The sequence below is a fragment of the Ovis canadensis genome, chromosome 2 (genome assembly GCF_042477335.2).
Source record: "Ovis canadensis isolate MfBH-ARS-UI-01 breed Bighorn chromosome 2, ARS-UI_OviCan_v2, whole genome shotgun sequence".
Classification (NCBI taxonomy): Eukaryota; Metazoa; Chordata; class Mammalia; order Artiodactyla; family Bovidae; genus Ovis; species Ovis canadensis.
The window spans coordinates 239911448-239934896 of NC_091246.1; the positions used below are offsets into that span (position 1 = coordinate 239911448).

The 23449-nt window shown below is 51.1% G+C and overlaps 1 protein-coding gene across 4 annotated transcripts in view; it reads right to left on the bottom strand.

Moving 5' to 3' along the window:
• Positions 1-23449, bottom strand: part of ZNF362 (zinc finger protein 362) — a 40450-nt gene that overhangs the window by 10786 nt on the left and 6215 nt on the right. The window contains exons 1-6 of one of the 4 annotated variants that reach the window (XM_069574726.1): positions 16466-16865; positions 15315-15439; positions 9928-9991; positions 9508-9754; positions 5828-6149; positions 4939-5163 (exon numbers count right to left, since the gene is read on the bottom strand). In XM_069574726.1, coding sequence (XP_069430827.1) covers positions 4939-5163; positions 5828-6149; positions 9508-9754; positions 9928-9991; positions 15315-15352 — 896 coding nt within the window. In that variant the 5' untranslated portion in view covers positions 15353-15439; positions 16466-16865. Of the gene's footprint in view, positions 1-4938; positions 5164-5827; positions 6150-9507; positions 9755-9927; positions 9992-12191; positions 12577-15314; positions 15440-16465; positions 16866-23449 lie in introns of those variants that run through there. The other 3 variants (XM_069574724.1, XM_069574728.1, XM_069574727.1) reach the window with 3 other exon arrangements.

Below are 23449 nucleotides of genomic sequence, written 5' to 3' on the forward strand. Positions count from 1 at the left end.
TTTTGTTTGGTCACGGCCTTAAATACTATTTTCAAACAAACAGCTATTTCTGAAAACACTAGGACTCTAATTATCACTTGCTCCTGGGTTTATTTCCTACCAGACTGACGCTCCGACCCTGCCTCCTCTGCCAGCTTTCTCAAATCCAGGCCCCCAGTTCAGAATAATAAATTATCAAGGTAGCCTTCACACCCAGACGCTCTTGGGAGTTTCCAGCTGGCCACTGGGCAGCACCAAAGATTTGCTCCCCAGCTTTACAAATGCTCCCAATGCGGGCACGTTTTGTGCTCTCCGCATTTTATTAATTAGCCAAACACTAGAGTACCAGTGGTCCATGAAGTTTGTAGCATGAGAAAGTTGGCAGATCAAAAGAAAAGAAGCTCAATCTCCCTGAGTTAATTTTATGCGTGTATATATGTAATTACATATAATTTATATAAATATAATAGATAGTAATATAATATGTAATATATAATCACATGTAATATAAATATATATATTTGTGTACTTTTTAAGATGGAGAAAAAAAACCCAACAATTTATTTTCATGTACAGAGACCAGCACGAGAAGTATCCACAGAGAAATGTCTTTGAAAAGATTTTTCTCCTAGATTTAACTACTTATTGGTGCCAGTCATAACACATGCTTTATGACAGTGATCCCCAACCTTTTTGGCACAGTGACCAGTTTTGCAGAAGACAATTTTTTCACAGAGGGGCAGGGCAGTAGTTTCAGTATGATTCAATCCCATTATATTTACTGTGCACTTTATTTCTATTATTGTTACATAATCTATAATAAAATGATATATGGGGCATAATATATATGATGACATATGATGAAATAATTATTCAATGCACCATTATGCGGAATCAGGTCATCAGGCATTAGATTCCCATAAGGAGCACACAGACTAGATCCCTCACAGGCACAGCTCACAGCAGAGTTCCAACTTCTATACGAATCTAATGGGGCCACTGCCCTGACAGGGGGTGGAGCTCAGGTGGTAATGCAAGCGATGGGGAGTGACTGTAAATACAGGTGAAGCTTTGCTCGCTTGCTCACTGCTCGCCTCCTGCTATGCAGCCCAGTTCCTCACAGGCCATGGGCTGCTATTGGTCCATGGCCTGAGGGCTGGGGGCCCCTGTTTTAAGAGATCAATTAAAAGATCATGATGATGAGTCAGTGCCTTTGCTGCCTATAATACGCTCTGTGGGAATGTGAACTGGTACAGCCATGATGGAGAATAGCAAGGAGGTTCCTTAAAAAACTAAAAATAGAGCTACCATATGACCCTGCAATCCCACGCCTGGGCATCTATCTGGAGAAAAACATGATCCAAAAGGATACACGCACCCCAGTGTTCACTGCAGCACTGTTCACAAGAGCCAAGACGCGGAAGCAACCTAGATGCCCACTGATGGATGAATGGGTAAAGAAGTTGTGGTGCATATACACACTGGAATGTTACTCAGCCATTCAAAAGAATGAAATAATGCCATCTGCAGCAACATGGATGGATGCAGACATTGTCATACTGAGTGAACTAAAGTCAGACAGAGAAGGAGAAATATCGTTATGACATCCCTTATATGTGGAATCTACAAGGAAATGAGAAAAATGAACTTAAAAATAGGATAAGGCTCACACTTAAGAGAATGAACTTACGGTTGTCAGTGGGAAGAATGGGGGGAAGGGATAATTAGGGGGTTTGGGACAGACATGTGCACACTGCTGTAATTAAAATGGATAACCAACAAGGACCTACTGTATAGCACAGGGCACTCTGCTCAATGTCATGTGGCAGCCTGGATGGCAGGGGAGTTTGGGGGAGAATGGATACATGTATGTGTATGGCTGAGTGCCTTCCCTGTTTACCTGAAACTATCACAACATTGGTAATCAGCTACACCCCAATACAAAGTTAGAAGTTTAAAAAAATTTGCTCTGAATCTGAACAACTGATTATACATCACACCTGAACAGAGGACCCCACTCTCCTCCATTCTGATTTTGTTGATTATATGATAAATAGACCAGAGTCATTCAATCTTAGCAACACATCTGGCTCTCTGCCTCACACGTGCGTAAAGCCCTGTGCTTCAGGTCAGAGCTTGAGCCTTCTGAAAGAAACATCAGGAGTGCATGGCCTCAGGAGAGGACTGGGCCAGTGCACTGGCTCTTTACACTTTGGGAAGAGACCCAGGGCACAGGCTTCCAAGATGCCCCATCACCACGACCTACACTGCCTGAGGCCAAGGCAGCCAGGATCCAAGTCCTTAGTCCAGAAGGAGATGACTTTGCAAAGCAGACTAACTCCCCAAGATCAGGGAACAAGAATTATGACCTGGGACTGGATAAAAGTGATTTAACTGCAGTTAATATTCTATCTTCTAACAGAAATAGCTGCTAAGTCATGTCCAACTCTTGTGACTCCGTGGACTGTAGTCCACCAGGCTCCTCTGTCCATGGGATTTCCCAGGCAAGAGTACTGGAGTGGGTTGCCATTTCCTCCTCCAGGGGATCTTCCTGACCCACGGGTCGACCCCAGGTCACCTGCATTGCAGGCAGATTGTTTACCAACTGAGCCATCACCAATAAATGAGAAAGCCCCCTTTTCTTTCATTGATCTACCACTATTATTCAACTTAGGGGGCTATATTTGAACAAACTGGACTAGAAGATTCCTTAAATGGTTCCTTGCTCCAGTTAGCCCTGCAGAATCGCAGAGGATAGGGTGCAGGGGGACTATACAAATGTAACATAGATATAAACTGATGAAATATCAAGGAAATTTTAAATGATAGTTCTATTGAAAAGACATGTAATTGGCCGTGTCTACAAATCTACCCAGAATGATTGCTAAAAAATACTCAAAGTGCCTTTACTGAGACTTTTCCTTCGTAGAACCATTCGTTTCTCTAAACAGGTTCACTAAGAAGCTGTCCTCCTTCCTAATGGGATATAATTGGGTAAATCAAATTTGTAACCATGACCATGCCAGAAATGTCACATTTAATGACAAATTTCGTTTGATTAGGCATGACGGCATGATAGCAAGAAACAAGGCCTGTACTTCGTAAGTGGGAATACAGCCTCCCCAGGCTTCCAGGAAACCGGACTGAATCTACTCCATGGCTTGTGGAATCCTTGCCTTTAAGGTTATGAGCAAAGTCATTCCTGCCAGCCCAGAAACACTGACAAACTAGGGATTGTCCCAACAGATGGTAACTTTCCCATTACAGGCTGTATGGGCACAACCTGACAAGAGGTGAAATGTGATGGTTCTAGGTTCCTAATCTTCTGTAGGAACTTAGATAGATCGTCGATTAGATAACATGATAAGAAAAATCTTTTCACACATACACAGATTAAAATTGTAGCCTGGGGCCTTAGAAAATCTCCTGACAGAAGTTAACTCTCAAACCTTGGGGGGTCACATGCTCTACTTTTAATAACCAAATAAGCAGAGGGACTTTGTTTATTGATCAGCACTTCACTGGGCTTTCCAGGTGGTATTAGTGATAAAGAACCTGCCTGCCAATGCAGGAGACATTAAGAGATGCAGGGTCCAGATCCCTGGGTCAGGAAGATCCTCTGGAGGAGGGCATGTCACGGACAGAGGCAGGCTACAGCCCATAGCATTGCAGAGAATCAAACTGCAGCGACTTGGCATGCGTGCATATCCATAAAGCTAGCCAAACTTCAAAAAGTAAAATCATGACAAAATCAGAAAGTTTCTGAAACTAATCTTCGTGGTCAAATGCGTGCCTTAGGAGGCACGGAGATGAGAAAAGCAGACTGATGCCATCTTGAGGTCATCTTGTTATTTGTTCCTTACCATCAAACCTACTCATCATGCCTCAGAGTCAGAGAAACAGATATAACATCTTGCACTCTGGGACAAAGCATACAAAGACAATGGACAGAAATGGATAAATTACAACAACAAAACCAAACCTCAGGTCCCTCTGTCTAGTCTTAGTGCCCCAAAGACAGCAACCCCTGAGCACTTTCTGTGAGTTACAAATTCCGCAGCAGAAACTATTTTACCCTGACTTTTGCAATGCTGATATTGGCAGACAGCCGTGCTTATAGATACAAGAACCATCATGCGAGAAAACTGCTGGGCTTCTTTCCCTCTGAAGAGATGAACTATAATTTGGTAACCTTTAGTTTATTTCTTTAAATACTATGGTGTTTTTATTTGGCAAGCCAGTCTGATGCCTGTATTCCCCTGCAAAAACTTTTTTCCCTTAAAGCATGTCTATCTCTGAATCTCCCTTTCGCACATTCAACTAGACTGTACACCCTAAGAGGGCAGGACTCTGTCTCTGTTTTGTCCGCTGCTGTATTCCCAGCACCGAGGGGCATCCCTGCTCGTGGTGGGGGCTGTGTAAATATTCGTTAAAGGGATGAATCACATGCCCTGGAAAAGTCAGTTCTATTTATTCCACAAATATTAAATAAATGCTTCAATGCTTATTATGTGCCACCCACTGGGGGTGTGGAAATGGAGGAGACTGGGCCCTCACCTTCGAGAATCCCCAATATATTGGGGGTGGTGGGTAAATAACCAGGCAAGTCGAAGACAGTCTACCACTGCTTGGATGGGGAAGCCCAAGGGCTATGGAATTAGCACAGGGGGCCAGGGAGGGCTTTCTGGAGGAGGTTTTACTGAGAGATGGATAAGAGAGGGCCAGAAAAACAAGGGAAAGGAGGGGGATGGTGTGTCAGGTAAAGGACATAACACCTGCGAAGACCTACAGACGACAAATGGTGGGAAGGGCAAGCAGTGAGAGCTGAGGCCAGGGAGCACCAAAGAGGCTGCATCACAGAAGGCCTTGTACGCCAAGCAAAGGAGTCTGGGGAAGGCACCTAGAGAAGGGCCGAGCTGAAGCCAGCTGCAGCGGGGCAGCGCCAGGCTGGCCACTCACCTGGTGTGCTGTTGGAGGTGGGAGAGCTGTCGGAAGGACTTGTCACAGTAGGAGCAGTGGTAGGGCTTGACGCCTAGGTGGATGCGCAGGTGCTGGGCCAGGTAGGAGGCGTTGGCAAAGGACTTGGAGCAGTGCGGGCACTTGTGGGGCTTGGCCTCTGTGTGCGACTTGGAGTGGATCTGCATCTCGGACTTGGTGAAGAAGGTCAGCGGGCATACCTTACACCTGCGGGCAAGAGGCAGCTTCACCCTGGGAAGATCCCTCCGACCCATGCCTGGAGAGCTGAGGGGAGGCCCTCTGTGTCAGAGAGACCCTGCACCAGGGCCAGAGCTTTGGGAGGAGGGTCCGGGGTGGGGGGCTACAGGCAGGCCCCCAGCCTGGACATCCTCCCCCCGAGGCCCACCTACACCAGGCTGGGAAGCAGGCTTCCACCTCACCCGGAAGGGCTGCCTGCTGGGCCGTGGCTCTGGGAGAGGGGCTCCAACACTCGGTGAGTTCTCTGCCCTGGCTGTAGACACTTTATAATCATCTGGGGAGCTTTCTGAAATGGCTCATCCCAGGCCCTCCATCTGCCTCCCCTCGACAAGTTAAATCAGAATTTCTGGAGGTACCGCCCTGGCACTGGCATTTCTGAAAAGCTCTCCAGATGATTCTAACATTGAGGGTTGACAATATTGCTTGAACAGAGAAGGAAATAGACTATCAAAATCCCAGGCTGTGGGATTTTGGGTGGGAGGTGTCAGGAGACCCCACCCCTCTGGACCACATCCTCCACCTTCCAGCCCCTGGGCCCCCTCTTTGCAGTCCCCCACTGCTAGGCTCCGGAGGCAGCCCTGAGGCACCAGCTTCTGTCCCAAGCCCACTGGACCCCTCCCACCAAGACCCCCACCTGTATGTCTTGCCCTCCTTGGCAGTCTCTCCCGAGGCCAGGATGGGGTAGGGGACTACGAGGACAGGCGGCCCCCCTGGGTTCTCCGCCTTGATCTTTTTCCGGCCGCGCTCGGACTTGGGGGGGCCAAGCAGGCCATGGCCCTGGATTGTCTTGATGGAGTCCAGGAGGGGGGGGCTGGTGATCCCTGAGATGAGGGTGGGGGACGAGGCGATGAGGCGGCTCTGGCTGGTGGTGGTGGGTGTGGACGGGCTGCTGGTACCCGTGCCTGCGCTCGACTCCGACGTGCTCACAGCCGGGGTCCGGGAGGAGATTCCCAGACCTGTGAAGACACGGGGGTGGGGACAGGGGTAAGGGGCAGCCAGAGGCCAGGTCAGCCCCCGCCACCCAGCTGTGTGTCTCTGAGAGGTCGCCAGCCTTTCTGAGCCTCCCCTTCCCTTTGCAGAGTTTTACTCAGGGGTCAATAAATGAGAGCCATTTAAGATTCTTTAGCTACCTAAGGACTGTTGTTGTTTAGTCACTAAGCTGTGCCTGACTCTTTTGCAACCCCATGATCTATAGCCAGCCAGGCTCCTCTGTCCATGGGATTTCCCAGGCAAGCATACTGGAGTGGGTTGTCATTTTCTTCTCCAGGGGATCTTTCCCACCCAGAGATGGAATTCCGTCTCCTGCATTGGCAAATGGATTCTTTACCACTGAGCCACCAGGGAAGCCCATCTGAAGACTACATGAGTCTGATTATCTATAACAGGGGCACTTTGGAAATCAGCCCGACAAAGAACAGACAAGCAAAAAACTCTGAAGCACAAAGATATTCACTACTACGTCATTTATAACAGCAAAAATCAGAGGCAACTGAAATATGCAATACTAGGGAAGGTTTCAATAAATTGTGATTAATTTTCTCTACTGAACATCAACTGCCCGATAAAAAGGAGACTGTTCGTAAAATTAAAAAAAAAAAATTTAAGGCACAGAAAAAGTTAAGTAGGAGATGGAGATACACCAACGTGTGATATGGATGGTGGAATTGCGGTAATTTTAAAACAGTTTTTTTGGCTTAACTTTCTGATTCTTTGACAATGAACTTTTTCTTTTCTTTTTTTAAGTTCTGTATTAACAGTTATTCTTTTAAAAACAAAGGGACTAGAAACATTTATAACATCAAGAAAAGTACACCAAAAAATGAAAATATCTATCATACAGTTAAAACTACACTTATAAAAAAAAAAGAACCCAAAACTTGTGCACTGGAAAAGATCATATCCGGAGTTGACACAGGTATTTGACGTGTGTGTCATACATGCTGGGAGTGTAAGCTTATCAACCTTAATAATAAAGGGTGCTTTACCAACAGCCATTGAAACTTCAAATGTATATAACTTTTGACAAAGTAATTCTAATTCTAGAAATTGCCCATAAAGAGATATCTATCTGCACATAAGGACAAAGATCTGTGTACTTGGACCTTCCAAACTAAACGATGATCAGACGAAACTGGACACAGTTTGCTTATCCTCAGGAGGGACTGGTAAAGAGATGTGGTTCACCACAAGATGAAGAACAGGGAAACCACGAAGACAAGACAGACACGCAGTGACGGGGAAAGAAGGCCAAACTGTGCTCTCAGGTGAGAGAGCCAATCATACACAGCACGAACCCCCCGACTCAAAAAATACACACATCCCAACGACACGCACACACAGACAACGTGTGTGTGTGTGTGAAAGCACCGGGATAGATCCGAAAAGAGACGCACCAAACTAAACTGTGTGTAAGCTGGGCTTCTCTCTAGAGAGGGCAAAGAATTTGTTGGTAAAAGGAGATTTTCATACGTTATCTGCTTCCATATTATTTGAATTTTTTACCTGGTGAATTCATCCATTTTTTACATCTGTGATTAAAGGATAAAATAACATAAATACAGAGAAAACATATGAAAATGCTAACAATAGTAGGACAAGGGTTAATTTTTCTCCTTTCAGCTTGTCTGCAATTTCTATATTTTCTATAATGACTATGAATTACCTTTATAATAAAAGTGCACTGAATTTGTTTATGATAAAATGTTGAGTAGGAAAAGAAAGTTAAAGGCATGGGTACAGCCTTACCACAAACTCAGCAAAACACACCCCCTGCACATTAAAAAACAAACAAAAACGATGGACAAAGAAGGAAATGGACTAAAGGCTCTCTAAGCTGCTGGGTTACAAGCTGGAGATTATGAGTGATTTTTTTTTCTCAGTTTCTCTTTTTTTCCCAAATTTCCCTTAATATGCTTATATTACTTTTTTAATATTACTTTTATAATGAAAAAATAAATTTAATAAGGTCATAATAAGGAGGGAATGTGCAGAGGGTGGCTGGAGGAGGCCTGGATAGGGAGGCTCATGGGGCCCCAAGATTCTTGAGTATCTCTGAGAGGGAGGCGGGAGACGCGTTTGGCTGGTGGCAGGGGCCAGCCCAAGGAGGAACAATGGCCCAGTTACAGTGGCCACTGGGAAAAGTCCGTCCAGCAGGCTGAGGTGGGCACCAGGCAGCCCAGCCCCATAATATTGCCTAGGATGTCTTCCCAGCCCACAGCCTCAATCTATGCAGGACTGGGCTCACAGTCAGTCCCCTACCCCGCTCCTCCTATGATTCCATCTCACTGGCAATGCCTGGGTGTCCCTGGTGCCCATCCTCCCACTCCTCACTCCTTCATCCAGCCCAGCACCCAGCCCTGTGGGCTCTTCCTCCTCAGCATCCCTCAGTTCTTTTCCCTTCTCTCCATCCTCTCTGCCGCTGCCTGGCCCAGGCCACCACCCTCTCTTGCAGCTCTCCCTGCCTCCATGCCAGTCTCCCACCAAGCCAAGTCTCCACCTCACAGCCAGAGACCCAGCTCTCTAACCTCACCTACTTCCACGGGCTCCCACTGCCTGAAGGTAAAAATCCAAACTGCCCAGGTGGCCCACGGGGTCCTTCACAATCTGGTGCCTCAGCAGAGCCCCGGCAGAGCGACAGGGTTCACGCCTGGGCTCTGGAACCACACTGCCTGTCTCGGCTGTTTACTGGCTGTGAAACTGGGCCACAGTTCGCTCATCTGCTGAATGGAGACGTTAGGGTGAACCACAGGAAGCTGCTGTTTTTTGTACTTCAGCCTATAAAAGGCAGCCACCTCACCGAACGGGCTGGGAGTGAACACTGGTGAACACAAATGCTCACCTGGAGTTAGCTGCCACGTGATGGTGATGAGTTTCATCACCCTTTGATCTTCCCCACCTGGACGCTGTCCTACTCTTGCTTTAGACACACATCCTCACTTTGCACGTGCTGCTCTGTTTCCCCTAGTCAACCACCAACTCTTCCTCGCATGGGGACCCACCCAAGGAAGTCTTCCCTCACCCTTCAATCCCCCGCACAAGTCTGGTTAGGGTTCTCCTCTGGATTCCAGAAATTCGCTGGAATTGGCTTCCTTGAAATTCCTGACTTGGCTTCCTTGACGGGCAAGCAACCCAACCTCGGTCCCCTCTGGCTGGCTTGGTATAGCAGGTCAACAGGATAGAGGACCGCAAGTCTGGAAGCTCCACCCCCGTCCCAGGCCCTGCCTGCCCCGCCCCGCTGCGGGCGACATGGCCACGCCCCTCCCAGGTAGTCCCCGCCCAGTCTTCACCAGCCCCGCCCACCCGGCCCCTCCGTACCTGTGACCGTGCTGGTGGCCGGCCGCGCGTGCAGCGCCACGTCGGGCTGCGGCACAGCCTGCGGGTGCAGGCCCGGCACCTGCTGCAGCTTGGGCAGCGACATGACCGCTTGGCTGCTCTCGGCCGGCGCCGGTGGCACGAGCAGCGGCTGCTGCGACGAGGCCGACGTAGGCGGCAGGTGAGGCGGCCGGATCTTCTCCGCCATCAGCTGCTCCTTGATCTTGTTAATCAGGACCAGGTTGTCCAGCTGCGGGAGGAAGCGGAGAGGGACTGAGAGGGCTTGGGCCGTACCCGGCCCCGGCCCCGGGCCGCCAGGCCACCCTTGAACCCCTCGTCCCGCAGGCAGCAGCTAAAGCCTGGCGCAAACCCAAGCAGCTCCGAGAAGGGGAGGGCGGCAGGAGGGGCGACGCTTCCTCTTACCTGGCTAGGCATGGTGGGAGGAGGGGGCCAGAAGTAGGGGTTGTTAAATCGAGGCTCGGCCATCCTGCGGGGAGAGAGCGACTGTCACAGGGAAGAGGGCCCTCCCCATAGGCCAAGGGTGAGCTCCCATCAGCTATGCCCGCTCAAGTCTGGGCCAGTGTCTGGGATCCCTGCCCCCGTGGGTCCCTCACCCCACAGCAGAGCAGGACATCCCCCAGACCCAGAGAATCACACCTCCAGGCTGAAGCTCTGGAATTCAGCGTTTACCACAGTGGGCCCCAGAGAGAAAGGTCCTATCCCAAACAGAGCACCCCGCAGCTCACCCCTCCCAAATCACCCTGATGCCAGTGGAATAATCCCTGCCCCCCCACAGAGACTCTAGGCTGCAGAGCCAACCCCATGGATTAGACACACAAGTCTGCTGCCCAGGGACAAACTGAGGAGTCCTGGGGCAACCTTGTCAATGGCCGCAGAGCAGAGGCAACTGCCCCTCCCTGATCCCTGCCCTTCTGACCCACAGAACACAGCCAGCAACTTGGGTCACCAGGTAACAGCCTCTGTGTGTGAAGGGCAATTTGGCAGGATGATTTATGGGGACTCAAATGATTATAGTATTTTTTGACCCAGGGAATTGTACCTCTGGAAAGTTCTCCTCAAGAAACAAACATGGCCAGGTACAACACTGTGCTTATAAGGATGTGTCAGAACACTGTACTTAAGAGGGGAATGAAGAGGCCTGAGGCTTGGGACCCTTCAGTAGAAGGATGGGACAATTTATCTGGTGGCCCTCACCTCTGGCAAGTTCCTGTGCAGTGAGAAGGGCTTTGCAACCAGGGCACTATGAAGGGTGGGCCTTCAAAGCTATCTGTCTTCCAAAGGATTCATGTCTTCCTGTGGCCCTGCAGTAAGTCAAGAAGTGACTTACAGAGACTGCTGGACAGGGTATTCCATGAAGTCTCACTCCCTATCAAATTTCTCTTCTTTATCTGTCCCTTACAGAAAGCACTAAACTAAATGCCTACTGGTATTGGTCGCTTACATGGAACTGCTTCTTTTGACAGGCAAGGCTGACATGAAGTGTCTTTAACCTTTTTTTCCTGGCTCTACAAGCGGGAGAAGCCCTACTGGAATTGCAGGCAGAGGGTTTCAGGGAAGAAAAAAAAAAAAAAAAACACCTCTCTGTAAGGATACAACCTAATCTTAACGCTTTAAGGAAGATCGTTTATATAAATTATTGCTTGTGATCTTTACTTGAGTAGTCGTCACAGGAGCTATTATCCCACTTTTTGGTGAAGAAACTGAGGCTTGGAGAGAGGGGAAGAGACCTGTCCAAGACCACAGGGCTAGGGTGCCAAGAGTCAAGACTAGACATCAGATCTGCGCAAGTTGTTTCCTCTGGGGAATGTGTTTTGTAAACCCTAGTCCTTGGTGGAACAAATATCCACATGCATATGACTCAATACCTGTATATAAAGTCTTGCCTCTCACTCCCAGCCTGGGGGTCAGATTGGGTCTGAGTCTGGCCAGCTGGGAATCAGAGTGCCCTCCTCTTGGGTGGCCAGGCAGCTCTAAAAGCCTTCCTGTTTCCACCATGCACAAACACCAAGCTGCCCTTCTCTCCACCCATCCAACCCAGCCCATCCCTCACAACCCAATACCAGTACTTCCTGCCTGGAGTTCTCCCTGACTGCTCCAGGTCCCTCAACACAGTAAAACCAGTGAGGAGGCTGCCATTTACTAAGTACCCACCTTGTGCCAGGCACACTGACACTAAAAGGCAGGTACACTCCTCATCCCCACTTTACAACTGAAGTTCAAAGAGGTAGAGTGACTTGGTCAAGGTCACACAGCAAGTAAGCAGTGAGCTGAGATCCCCACTCTGATCTGCCAGACTCCCAACGTCCAGCTCATCAGTCCCTCCAGCTGTTCGGAGGAAGGACAAAGCATCCTGACTAGGATTGTGGACAGGTCCTGTGTTAGGATGGCATGGCACCCACTACCCTTCCATTCAGAAGTCTCAGACCTGTCCCTCCCCTGCTGTTGTCCACGGGGGAAAATGTGAAGTCATCTGAGCTGTAGAGCCAGGGTGGGGAGGCTCCAGGGCTGAGGGAAAGGGGAGCTGGGGAGCTGCCTCAGAGAGGACTGGGAATTGAAGACACCTGTCTCATTCAACTTGGCATCATCAGTGCTTAGGCCCAAAGGTGATCAACAATGTGAGTTGCGGGATAGAATGAATAAATGAAGGAATAAATAATCAGACTCACTTTAAAGGCAATCCCACACAATTATCCACCACTGTTGACGGTGTACAACGCCCTCTGTATCCAGCAGCATTCTCACCAGAGCCCTAGGAAGCTGGGAAGATCTGCACCCCCATTTCGCAGAGGAGGAAGCTAGGCCACCACCAGGGAAGCACTTGCTCCTGGCCACACAGATGGGGAAACAGAAGGAAGCACTGCCCTGCAGTGTTGGGCATCGGCAATCTGAACCTCCGTTTTTCTCATCTGTAAAATGGGATTGACACAGGCCCCTATGCCTCTTTCCTGCCCTGGCCCAGCGCTCTGCCCACTGTACCCAACCGTTCCTTGGACTGGTCCAGGGGAGCTGTCCTTTCCTCCTCTTGAATTCAACGCCAAGTCCAGGCTTCCCAAAGCCCCTCACTGGTCAGGGAGGTAGGGGGTCCCATAGCTGGGATAGAGCATCCTCTCTGCCACTTATCAGATGCCTGATCAGGGAGGGAACCACCCCTAACCCTGGACAGGGAGCAGGGTCTGCCCTGGGTCATGGAATCTGATCCACACAGCGCTCACTCCTCTGTGTCCTTCTCGGGCTGGGCTTAAGGAACTCCATGACTGGGTCAGTGCTCCAGATCCTGGTGTACATCTACCTGTGTTAGTGAAGGCGGGCAGGGGGAGGGGTGCATTTTCTGAGCCCTTATTGAGGGCCCGGCTCATTGCTAGATGTGCATCAAGAATATCTCACATGAGCCCCTCAACAAACCTTCGAGGTGAGTGTGCATCTGTGCAGTCCTAGGACCTGCAAGACAGGGTGGGAAGGTGGCCGGGGCCAAGCTAAGCCACACAGACCTGTGTTGAGAGAGATTTTAAGCAGGAGAGAAGTGGCTAGATATCTGCTTAGGACAGGTGTACAAGGCAGAAGGGCATCCAGGTGGAGGCAACAGTTTGAGCAGACATGAAGCAGGTTTGGGACAGTGAGCAGCTACCCACTAACACCAAAGAGAGCTGGAGAGTGGTGAAGTGGGGAGAGACAGAGGCCAGCCAGCAGCATCCTGAAGGCTGAGCTAGCGGTTGGGAAGGAATGCTGGCTGTGAGGAGGCATCAGGGAGTGTGCTGGGCGGGGCAGCCAGGTAGCTCAGAGGACCAAGGTCAGCAGGAGGAGCCTGAGGACAGCACCGGGGGACAGAAGAACCGGGGGCAGAGGAGGCTGAGTGTCCAGGCCGGACGGGCAAATGCTGGCAATTGGGCAGGACATACAGACTGGGCTTCAAAGCTCCAGAAGGAGCCAAGACTCTGGGTGGTGGGCCCCAAGATACACAGCCCTGATCCTTGCAGTAGGGCGAGCAAGGTGTCATTTTATTTTTCTTGCTCAAAAAGGTGAAAAAAGTCAGATGGGTCAATGAAACACCTTGTAGAGCCACCTGCCTGCCCATCCACCCATCCATTGGTTCTGGATACATCCTCTGGGCCAAACTGGGGACTGGTGCTGGGAATCAAAGGCAAAGAGAAGAGCCCTGTCCTCTGGGGGCCCCGAGCTAAGTGGAGGAAGCAGACACTTATTTTTCTTCTGTGAAAAAAAAGAATTTTGACCTATGAGACCTGCCACATGCCACCAGGGACCTCCATGTGGTCAATGCCAATGGGCCACCTCCCAGTCCTATCCTTCATGGCCTCCCGGCCACCCTGACCCTTGGAGATCAGTGCTATGAGCTCTGGGTTCCACATCTTCTCACTCTCTTTCCCAGCTTGCACCTCCACAGCCTAGGCTTCTCAGGGTGAGCGGGAGCCTCCTCCTTCCATCGGCCCCAGTCCCTGGATGGTCCATCCACTCCAGGACTTCAAATACCGGAAAATCCCCAGGTCTCCACCCCTAGACCTCGCTGCCCCCTAGAGCTCCAGGACCACCTCCCAGTTATCTCCCTAACCTCTCATGGGCTGTTCAGTTTGGACTTGGCCTTCCCCTGGGATACGTAACCCTCTAGGCATCCCCTCTGAGTAGGGCATCCCAACCTGCCCAGATGCTCCTGCCACAGACTCTGACCTCCCCCTTCCCAGCTCAGACCCACCACCAGCCACGTCCCCGGGATTCCATTTCCAAACTCTCTCAGATCCACTGTATCCTCTTCCCAAGTCCTAGCTACTGTCCCCTCACCTGGACCATGGAACAACCTGCCTTAGTTGGAGCCCAGGGCACCCAGGTTCAAATCTTGGCTCCAAAACACTAGCTGTGTGATCTTGGGCAAGTCACTTGTTCTTACCCCCCAAGTCAGGGATGAGCAGCCCAGAGCTCAGGATGCAAAGAAAGGATCAGGGAGGACTTCCCAGCAGAGGTGATATGTGCTTTGGGTCTTAAAGGATACATGGAAGTTAGCCAGGCAAAGAAGGAGTGGGGAACATTGCTGGTGGAAGCAGCAGTCTTAACAAAAGTCCAAGGTGAGAAACAGCATGGTGTGGGAGGTTAGCTAAAGTGATCAGTGTGGACGTGAGACAGGACGTGAGGCTGGAGCCATTGGCCACAGCTAGACCTAGAAAGGCAGTTCCTGAATTTGAGGCCTGGGGTCTAGACTTGAAGAAGGTGGGTAATGGGACAGAATCTGTGGTTTAGGAAGGCCCCTCTGCCTGCTGAGCGTAGGTGGGACTGGAGAAGCTAGGAGAGGCAGCAGTGGCAGGGAACCGGTTGAAGGTCCCCAGGGAATAGAACGGAGGCGAGAGGCAGGAGCTACCCTGGGCCAGGGAGGAGAATGACCAAGAAGGCCTGGCTATTTGCTTAGAGCTGGAGACCAAGGAAGCATGCAGGTTGCCCCCCAGCACCACGGTGTGGCCTGGGAGGTCCCCTGGATACCAACACAGACAGACAGAGTCACAGGAACATGCAGACAGACAGCACCAAACTCTGACAGACACAGATCTGTGATCCCAAACATCAACAGATGGGGACACGGCAACTCCCGTGAGCGGGACCCCACAACCTCCAGGACAGAGTCACTGGTGGATGCTATGACAGGAGGGTGGGAGCACAAAGCCCCCAACCAGACCCAGAGGGAGGCGGTGAGGGGCACTCAGGGGAGTTGGGATGAACACGATGCCTTAGTCACCCAAAGAACAAACCCCTCATTGACAGGTTTCAACCTGGAATCACAGGCTCCTTACCTAGAGTGTCCTTTCCCACTTGGTGAACTTCTACTCATCCTTCAAGACCCAGCTCAAGTGTTCCCTCTTCTACGGAGCTTTCCCTGAACCCCCAGTCAGTCACTCCTCTGTGTTCCCAACAGCACCTTGTATATGGGAATAACAATAACAGTAATAATAAAAATGGCAGCTACTATTGATTTCAACACCTACTAAGTGCCAGGCACTGTGCTGAGTATGTTGCGCGCATCACGTCACCGTGAGATATGCGCCTAACAGAAGAGGAAACTGCAGCTCAGAGAGGTCGACCAATCTGCCCAAAGTCACACAGCTAGCAAGTGATGGAGGTAGGACGCCACCCAGATCTGCAGGAGTGCAGGGGTGGTCACATTCTGGCGCAGTCATGTTTCCCTGGGTGACCTCCCCACCAGACTGAGCTCTGTACACAGGTAGAGCTCAGTTCCCTTCTGCCATTCCAGCATCTGGTCCAAGGTGGTCTCAGAAACTCTTTGCAGAATGAGAAAGTACAATATCAACCATCTTTTCCTGAACTCTTACAGTAGGGCAAGAAAGGTGTCAGGGCATTTTATAGCCATTATTTCACTGTTGCAATAGACCCATTGTATGTATGAGAAAACTGAGGTCCAGAGAGGTTAAGTAACTTGCCTGAGGTCACAGAGCTGAGTATGGATGGCAAACCAAGTCAGTTCATCACGCTTTCCCAAGAGAGTGGCTCCTGATGGCAGCCTAGCAAGCTCCACAAAGGGGAACTAGGGGCAGGGGCACTGAGGAAGGGTTACACCTGGTGCCAGGCCCTCCCACCTGGGGAGGTTCAGGCCTACACAAACAGTTGCAAAGAAAAAGGGGCAGCCCAAGGGGAAGGTGATTAGCTTTGCCCACTGCAGGACAGAGGGTATATTTAAGCAACTTTTGTCCTATCCACCCCATCCCCAGACCAGCCCAGATACATTAAAAAATGAGATTTGCCCAGACCCCATGGCCACCAGGGAACTAGCTCCCAACAAGCAAATGGGAGAGAGCAGGACCCAAAACTGTCCAGATACTATGATTACAAAGAGGCAAAAATAAAAACCTGCGTCAGAAAAAGCAAGCTGCGGGGAACCACGCCCAGAGGGAGGCTGGCAGTGCTGGGGGAGGCGGCTGGAACTAACCTGGTTTTTTTGTCTTTGTTTCTCTGATTTCCAAATACTCTGCAATGTTGTTGCTTTTATAATGAAAACAATAAATTTATTCTTTAAAAAAGGAGAGAAAGAAAGTGGTTGGTAACCGGGGGGAGGGGTGGAGCAACATACAAGGGTCTGGAGGCAGCCGGGAGCAGGCAGGATCAGGGTCAGTGGTGGTGGGCGCTCAGCTGATAGTCACATGCTGAATCCCACACAGGCCCCATCCTCCAGGCACACAGGACGGGGTGGGTCCTGGCAGGTGTTGGCCAGGATCCATCCAGGAGTATTTCTACCACCCTCCTTGCCCTGGTCCTGGCCCCCTTCTGCTCTGGCCTCAGCTATTCCAAGAGCCTCCTCTGAGGGACCCTCACCTCTACCCACGCCTCCCATTCTGTTCTATTGCAGTCCCTCTGCTATTTCTAAAATACAAATCAGATCACAACATTCCTCTCATGAGAATATTTAATGGCTCCCTCGTTCCTTCCAGACCAGGTCTGGATTCCTGAGGCCTTCCGTGACTGGCCTCTGCTGACCTCTTTGGTCTCACTGGCTCTTTCCACCTTCCGCTCTGAACAGCCAGACCGAGGGTTTCCCCAGTGCTCCACTTCCCTTCTCACTTCCTCACCTCTCCCTGGAACTCTCTGCATTCCCCCATTTCACTGGTTAACTAAAACTTATTCCTTAGGCCCCAGTTTAAAGGCCACTTCCTCCTGGAAGCCTTCTGGGACTGCGAGGCTATGTTGGGCGCCCCTCTTCTCTGTTCCCTCTGTGCCTTGCATTTCCATCATCAGACACTTGTCATTCCATCTTCTGTTTTCTCATCCATCTCTGCAGTTGGACATGCTCTCTGTCAGGGCACAATAGAGGCTGAGTCATTTACCTTTAAGCCAAAAAGTACCTGATAAATGTTTGAATGAATGAATAGTCTAAGCAGAGGGAACTGAAAGTGTCATGGCCCAGAGGAAAGTCCCCTCCCCCTCCTCTGAGTCCCCACCACCCACTCTGGCACTATGTTGTCCCCTGTGTTATACTCTTCCCTATTTCCTGTATCTTAAGCCCTATCTTCCTAATTGATCTAAGAAGAGATTGTGTGCTGTAGACTAGCAGACCCAAAAAAGTTATTAACAGCTAATAAACATAGAAATGGTTCTGCTTCCCTAGCAGCGAAAATTAAATGAGCTTCACATGTTAAAATAGCAAAAAGCAATAAGAACATGGTAATGCTCAGTGCTGGTGAGGGTATGGTGAAATTGGCACTCTCCTGCATTATTTCTGGGAGTGTAAATTGGAAGTCATTTCTGAAAACAATCTGGCAATAATGTGTCAGGAGCTCTATAAAAACGTTCAAACTTCCTGGTCTAGCGATCCTATTCTTGGTCATCTGTCCCCAGAAAATACCCCAAATATAGACCAAGTTTTATGCACAAAGCTGTTTGCTTCAGTGGTTTTTTGTTTGTTTGTTTTCACAGTAGCAAAAACCTGGAGCAGCCAAAATTTTAAACAGGGGGATGGCTCTGTAAATCATGTTACACAGTGACACAGTCTATAGTCGTTGATAATGGCCAATGTTTACTGGCATTGTGACTCATTTTACATTCATATCGACCTCACAAAGATCCGAGGCACAGAGAAATTAGGTAACTTGCCCGAAGTCATGCAGTGTGTGGGTGATTTGAACTCAGAAACTCCGAAGCTCATGCTCTCCACCCTGACACTAGATCCATTAGAAAGGATTAAAACCACCCTGCAGTCATTTAGAAAACACTCGTGATACAACAATAATGGGGGTGGGGGGAGAGTTTTAAATTATTTGTACAGATAGAGCAATGCCATCTATATAAAAACCAGGTGCTGGAAGAAAAGACCAAAATACTAGCACTGGTGTGTTTTGGGCTTGGGGTGGGGACAGAAATGGGGTAGGTTTGGGTTTACTTCATTTCTCTATTCTTGACTTTTCTGCAGTGTGGCTACATGACTTTTTAAGGAATATTTTTAATAACACTAACAGTTCAGCCAGCTTTGGCCAAGCAAGACACCCCAGCCCCCGCCTATGGCCCCATTAGGATTCTGGCCTCAGGCCCTGCAGGTTTACCCAGGAGACCTGAACTCAGAGAGGGCCAGGAGCTTGTTCAAAGTCCCACAACAGCCCTCGAGCCCCATCCCAGACCCAAGCCAGGAGTGCAGTCAGAAAGGGATTCCCCTTTCCTATCTGGGGACTTTGGGAGCCAAAGTCAAACAAAGGAAAGCCTGTCCACTTTCTCACTCACTCTCCTGTGTAAAATCCTTATTGGGTTGCCATAACTTTGGGAACACAGTTCAAACTCTCCAGGGTGGCCCAGAGGCCTTTGTTAAGGAGGCCTTGCTGGTCACATGCATCCGGACAGATACATCCCCACAGGATCCCTCCCTCCAGCCTCACTACACCACTCTCAGGTTCCCAAAACAAACTGCTCTCGTGCCACCGTGCCTTTGCACAGGCTCTGCCCTTCCATGTGGGGGCCATCACCCAGCGGGAACCTTGTCAGATACCCATCAACCATCAAGAGTTAAGTGAGGTGTCACCACCTAGAGGAAACCTTCCTGATCACCACCCCCGTCCTAGGCTCTATTTGCAGCCTCTCCCCTGAGCTCTTGCAGTGTCCTAGGCTCCTCCTTCACTGCAACCAAAGCACTGATCCCACTACCCTTCAACTGCCTGGTGACTTATCTGCCTGAACCCCTAGGTGGCTGTGAGCTTCCCAAGATCAGGGCTTGGGTCTGGTTCTTGGCTGAGCAACCTCCTGGACAACCCTATACTGGGACTCAGCAGCACAGCCCACTAGCGCTCTTCCTTCAGGTCTCAGCTGAAGGTTACTCTCTGACCCTCTCCTGTCACACACACCCCATGGCCCTTTACACTTCCCCTCCCCTGCCTCTGTATCTTGGCTCTAAACATCCCGCTCTCCACCGCTGCTACCCTTGAACACAGGGTTGAGAGCCTGCCACAACCCCAGAGCCTTGCACCAGACGCACAGTAGGTGCTCAAGTGCCTAGTTCACCCTAGCTGCTCGACTGATGTTCACTGAAGAAACACATGGGAGGAGGGGGTGGGTCTACGTGGGCCTCAAAGATGGGGACGTTTGCCAGGAAAGTGAGAGAGCGAAGGGAGAGCATTCCAGGCAGAAACCACGGATGCAAAGACATGGGAAAAGCTGCTTGCTTCTTAGGACAGCAATGTGTTCTCAAATATGTCCCCTGCCCCAGAGAGGGGGCTTCCCCAGTGGTTCAGTGGTAAAGAATCTGCCTGCAATGCAGGAGATCCAGGTTTGATCCCTGGGTCAGGAAGATCCCAGGAAATGACAACCCACTCTAGTATGTATGCCTGCAGAATCCCATGGACAGAGGAACCTGGCAGGCTACAGCCCATAGAGTCACAGAGTTGAACACAACTGAAGTGACTCAGCACACAGGCACGACCCAGAGGGGCAACAAGGTACTGCTGGGTAGGGCTCGGCTAGGGCTAGGGGTGCTCCTGAGAAGATGAGCTCATCCCACTGAGGGATGAACAAAGACTGCATGACGGTGGAACCTACTGTTGGAGGGAAGGGAAGATGTCAAGAGAGATGCCAGGGAAGGGCAGGCTGGGTGGGAAGAACTGTATGTGCAAAGGCCCTGAGGCAGGAAAGCACACGGCATCATGTTGGTCTGGTGTGAGCCCAGTTTGGGCTTCTCGTGGGCTTCCCAGGTGGCGCAGTGGTAAAGAATCCACCTGCCAATGCATGATGCAGGAGGCACAGGTTCAGTCTCGGGTCAGGAAGATCCCCTGGAGGAGGAAGTGGCAATCCACTCCAGCATTCTTGCTTGGAAAACCCCAAGGAGAAAGGAGCCTGGAGAACTACAGTCGTAGGGTCCACAAGAGCCCAGTGTAGGAATTCGCAGGGGAAGGGGCAGCCAGGGCAATTCACAAAGGGCCAGAGTTCCAGGCTTAGACACTTAGATGAAAGGCCACATGGGATCATGTTCAGGGGTCCCTGAGCTGAGAAAGGCCATGGTCAAGGTTTTCAGTAGACGGGTCATCATGGGGCCAGGAGGATGGCCTGCATGGACAAGGAGTTGGTCTAGGAGAGAGAAGCTGAAGTTTCCTGTCTTCCCAGCACCTTGAGACCCTATTCCCACGACCCCTCTGCCCTCCATATGCCCCTACTCTACACAGCCCAGAGTCCCGAGTCCCAGCTGCTGCACCCCACCCCATCCCCAAGACCCAGGCCAGCCTCAGAAACTTGCTCCTGGGAACTTCCTGTGAGGAACTAGGCTCCCGAGGGTCCTGGATCCAATTAGGCTGGGTTTCCGCAGCCCTGCAGGGCTGGGAAGGGCTGTTTTCATTGTGAGGCTGGGGCTGATCAGAGCGGAAGGGGGCTGCTGTCTGCGCCCTGGTCAGTGGGAGCCGGGATGCTGTGCCCTCCCCTCCCAGTCCCCCCTCTCCCACTATCGGCCACCCAGACACCCAGGGTGGTAATCCTCTCTGGGAGCCCTAGCGTCTCTGCCAGGGAATGGGCCGTGACTGCCTTCTCAGGGCTGAGAGGACATTCCGCAGGCTTTGAACCCATGCCCTCCTCTGCTGCCATGTCCCCTGGGGAACCCTAGCTCCTATCCCCAGCGGGAACTCCTTCTGCCAGTGTGAAATGACCGTAATCATAAGTCACTGAGCGCTTCTTCCATCCCAGGCACTGTTCGGTGCTTTATAAGCATTTCTCACTCAGGCTCCTAATGACCCCTGTGAGGTGGATGCTGTGAACATTTTGAAATATAACACACATTCAGGAAGATGCCTGGAACAAAAATGAGCAACTCGATGACTTATTACAAAGCCCACATCCAGGGTGCCCCAAAGCTCCCACCCATGTCTATTCAACTGCAGTCCCCCACACCCCACAAAGATTCCACCCTGCAGGCTTCTAAGGCAATCTCTCCCTTGCCTGCCTGGGTTCACGAATGAGACTTGGAGAGGATGTAACCTGCCAACCATGCAGCTGTTGGGGGCAGAGGGAACCCCTTCTGTCCGCTCGCTGTGTGACCTTTAGCAAGTCCATTTCCTCTCTGGGCCTTTGTTCCTTCCTTTATAAAACAAAGAGATGCAACTAAACCACAGCCTGGGTTCTTGGACCCTCTGAGGGGCAATGTGGCCACTGAGTATTGGAAGTCCAGATTCTGGAACAAGACAAGGTCAAAGCCACAGATACTGTAACCAAACTGGGATGATAACGGTGTCTCCTCAGCATCGCTGTGAGGATCTGATGAGTTACTAGGTATAACGTCTTTAGAACAGAACCTGCTCCGTGGTATGGATTCTGTGGTGGCTGCTACCGTTTTGCTATGAGGTTCTCCAAGGCACATGGGAGCCTTTCCTAACCTTCTGAAGACTCCTGGAAATGGGACCGACCAGAGATGTCAGCTGGGCTGGGGGCAGGGGGCAGGGGGCGGGATGCAGTTTCTCAGGACCCACGGGGCTGCCCGGTGGCCTGGGAGAGAGTCAAGTCTGGGATTAGCTCAGCGCAAGAGCCAGCTGCTGAACCCCAGCTGCGGCCTGGCCCCCAGGAGCTTTCTAGATAGGTCTTTGGGGGTCCCAGGCCGGGAACCCCCGGCAGGCGATCAGAGCCTGTACTGGGACTGTATCTCAGGACCCCTGGGGGGCAGCCTATGGGGCAGGAAAGACAGGGCCCAAGGCTGGCGTGGCAGGCTGCAAAGTGGGCCCTGAGCAGGGCAAAGCACCAAAGGGAGGGCTGGGCTGATCAGAGAGAGGGATGGGGTGGGTCTGGTCTGGACATGTGGGTGGGAGGGTCAAGGCCACGGAAGACCTAGCACAAGTCCCGACAGACCAGGCCCACCTCCCCCAGGTCTCAGGGTCACCACCCTCTCCGTGGTCCTTGACTTCCCACCTCGGGGCCTTCACCCTGGCTCTTCCCTCTGCCTGGAATGCCCTCACCTGGAAAACTTCAAGCCAGATCACTTCATCCCTGAAGCACCTCTCCCCTCTACACACCATCATCGTCACTGGTTACAGTAAATGCAAAAGCACCAAGCTATAGGGCAGCCCTCGTCATAGGAAAGCGGTTCCTTTCCAGCAGGTACCAAAGTCTGTAATCACATCCTCAGCTGTGTTTGCCTCGAGTCTCCAGACCAGGGCGGGGACGACATCGGTCCCCCCGACCGGTGTCCCCAGCATCAAGCAGGGGGCCTGGTACACAGTAAGTGCTCGAGAAACATTGCTGAATGAGGGCGGGAGGTCCAGGCAGGCTGCCAGCATGGGCACACGTGAGTGCACAGGTGTGCAGGAGGGATCCTGTGTAAGGCCAAAGGATGTAAGGCCAGTGTAAGATGCACTGACATGTAAACACAGCATGCACATGAGTGTGGAAGGCCCCGAGCAGGGGCAGCAGGCGGCTGTGCATTGGTTCCTGGGAGGCACATGTGGGTATGTGACTACCACGTGTGATCCGTGGGTTGCAGGAGTGCACGCGTGTATATCACATGTGTGGATACTCTAGCAGACTTGTCTTCTGAATGCCCGGCTCCTATAGGCCCAGTTCAGGGCATCTCTGGTAGTGTTTCTGAAATAGCAGGGCAGCCCCTCAAACTGGCACAAGTCGGGTAGCGGAGGTAGGGTCAAAGGTGGATGTGGAAGGACTGGGGGTGTGAATATGTGTGTGCGTGATGTCTGGGGTGTGTCCACCCCAACCAGGTGCCCCCTGCATTGAATCCGAGAAGTTAAAATGGCTAGACTGTCCCCTCAAGGAGCATGAAGCCTTTGCTCAAAGCTCACAGATGGACTCAAATGGTGAGGACTGCCCCCACGGACATTCTGCCACATGGATGAGGCAGGGACAAGGCAGGATGCTGTGGGCCCCACAGCCAAATCCCCAGGCCTCCCACACACACCTTAACACTCAACACACCACTCAGCCCCCTCCCCAAATCCTTACCAGCTTCCAGAGT